Source organism: Frankliniella occidentalis, unplaced genomic scaffold, assembly GCF_000697945.3.
Source record: "Frankliniella occidentalis isolate FOCC.00 unplaced genomic scaffold, Focc_3.1 Scaffold13, whole genome shotgun sequence".
NCBI classification, from domain to species: Eukaryota; Metazoa; Arthropoda; class Insecta; order Thysanoptera; family Thripidae; genus Frankliniella; species Frankliniella occidentalis.
The window spans coordinates 879,648-881,405 of record NW_026267143.1 but is presented as its reverse complement, the minus strand read 5'-3'; the positions used below and the strand labels follow the sequence as shown (position 1 = coordinate 881,405).

The following is a 1,758-nucleotide window of genomic DNA, read 5'->3' as shown; positions in this document are numbered from 1 at the left end:
AAACTCTTATCAAATCTCATTCATATAGTATAAAAAAAATGAGTAAAGCAATCAAGTAGCATTAACACTAAATTTCTGAACTATAGTAGCTATTTATTTATGTACATTGAGTGGCATATGTCATCTAGATGTGGTATCTATAGAATAGAATTATACTCAGTGCACTTATTTTGTGTAATTTGACTGTTATGTACGCATGTAGAAAATTGATAAAACATACGGGTGTAAGAACTGCCAGCAATGAACTTTTTACCATTGGTTTGAAGCCATGTGAGTTTCTCTGCGGCTGGGCATGAGATGAAGGTGCAGCAGCTGGCTGATGATGGGGGTGATGATTTCCATGAGGAGTTGATGGTTTTCCTGGCGGTCGGCTGTCATCCTTTGGTGGCGGTGGGAGAGGACGAGATGGGGGGTGTGGATCTGGAACGACTGATGTTCGATCAAAAATGTGCAAAAAAATGGAAAATAGGGAAAACCCAACACATTTAAGTTTATCGCATTGTGAACATACCAATAAGTCTTTGAGGGATAGGTGGTCTTGCAGGTGGACCAGGATCAGGAATTTCTTCCCGTTCTCCTTTCCGGCCATGTTTAGAATCCTTAGCATCATTAGCAGCTGCTTGTGGTAGCTACAAAATACATCAATTCAATTTAAATTACCATGATTGGATATTTGATAAATTGTACATCAGACATTTAATTAAAATTTTACACCTACTTGGAGTTGGGCAAAAGTTCTTCTCAAGGTATTATCTCCAGGGGCTTGGACAATTGAAGAGGGCTCACCAGCTATGGCTGGTTCTTCTTCTTCATTTTCAGAGCCACTGTAATGATAGTCTTCTCTTTCTAAAATCAAAATTTCAGAAATTAGCAAAGTTGTCACATGTTAAATTTCAGTGAAAAGGTTAACACATGCTGAACTGACCTTTCTCTTGTTTGCGTTTTTTACAACGATCTATGTGATCTTTCAGTTGTATACGGACTTGTCGCTCTGTAGGTTGGTCTCGGATGAAAGGATGTTTGAGCAGCTGTTCTGTATAGGGTCTTTGATGATAGTCCTTCACCAATACGGTTTCAATAAAACCTGGAAAAATTTGAAGGTGAACATTAAATTAATGGATTTACAATGGTACATGAACAAATACAAGTCATGCAATACACTTACTATGAAACCGTTTAGACCACTTCTTTGATTTCAGTCTTGCAGGTGGATTACGGGGAATGAGGAAGAGAGCTCGCATTGGGTGGAGGTCACATAAGGGAGGTTGAGACTCAGCCATTTCAAGAGCAGTAATACCCAAGGACCACAGGTCACTCCTATTGTCATATGTTGCGTCTGGATTTTCATCACAAGCAATAACTTCAGGTGCCATCCAGTAGGGTGTACCAATGAAAGTGTTTCTCCTCCCTATCGTCCTGTCTAATTGAGCACTAACACCAAAGTCAACCAATTTGACTTCTGCATTATCTGTCAGTAGTACATTCTGGCCTTTAATGTCTCTGTGAATGACTTTATTATTGTGAAGGTATGCCAAACCTCTCAGAATTTCACGGCATATGTATGCAATCCATTCTTCTTTGAGAGACTGGCCTTTGGTGGATTTCACCAGATCAGTAACGGACCCAGCCCCACAGTATTCCATAACAAGCCAAAGCTGATCATCTTTTCCAGGTGGGCTCTTCTTGATAAAAGCTCCATAGTAGGTTGCAATATTGCGATGGTTTGAATACTGGAATTCAGAAAAAGCAAATTAGTCC

At 39.7% G+C, this 1,758-nt stretch overlaps 1 protein-coding gene across 8 annotated transcripts in view; it reads right to left on the bottom strand.

Moving 5' to 3' along the window:
• LOC113217609 (serine/threonine-protein kinase mig-15) overlaps positions 1 to 1,730 on the bottom strand; it is a gene marked incomplete at its 5' end in the record, with an annotated part of 35,297 nt that extends 33,567 nt beyond the window's left edge. For 7 of the 8 annotated variants that reach the window (XM_052263615.1, XM_052263622.1, XM_052263623.1 and 4 more), the window contains 5 exon segments: positions 254 to 429; positions 512 to 629; positions 719 to 846; positions 926 to 1,084; positions 1,166 to 1,730. In XM_052263615.1, the coding sequence (XP_052119575.1) occupies positions 254 to 429; positions 512 to 629; positions 719 to 846; positions 926 to 1,084; positions 1,166 to 1,730 (1,146 nt within the window). 8 annotated transcript variants of the gene reach the window in all.
• Between the last annotated feature and the right edge of the window lie 28 nt (positions 1,731 to 1,758).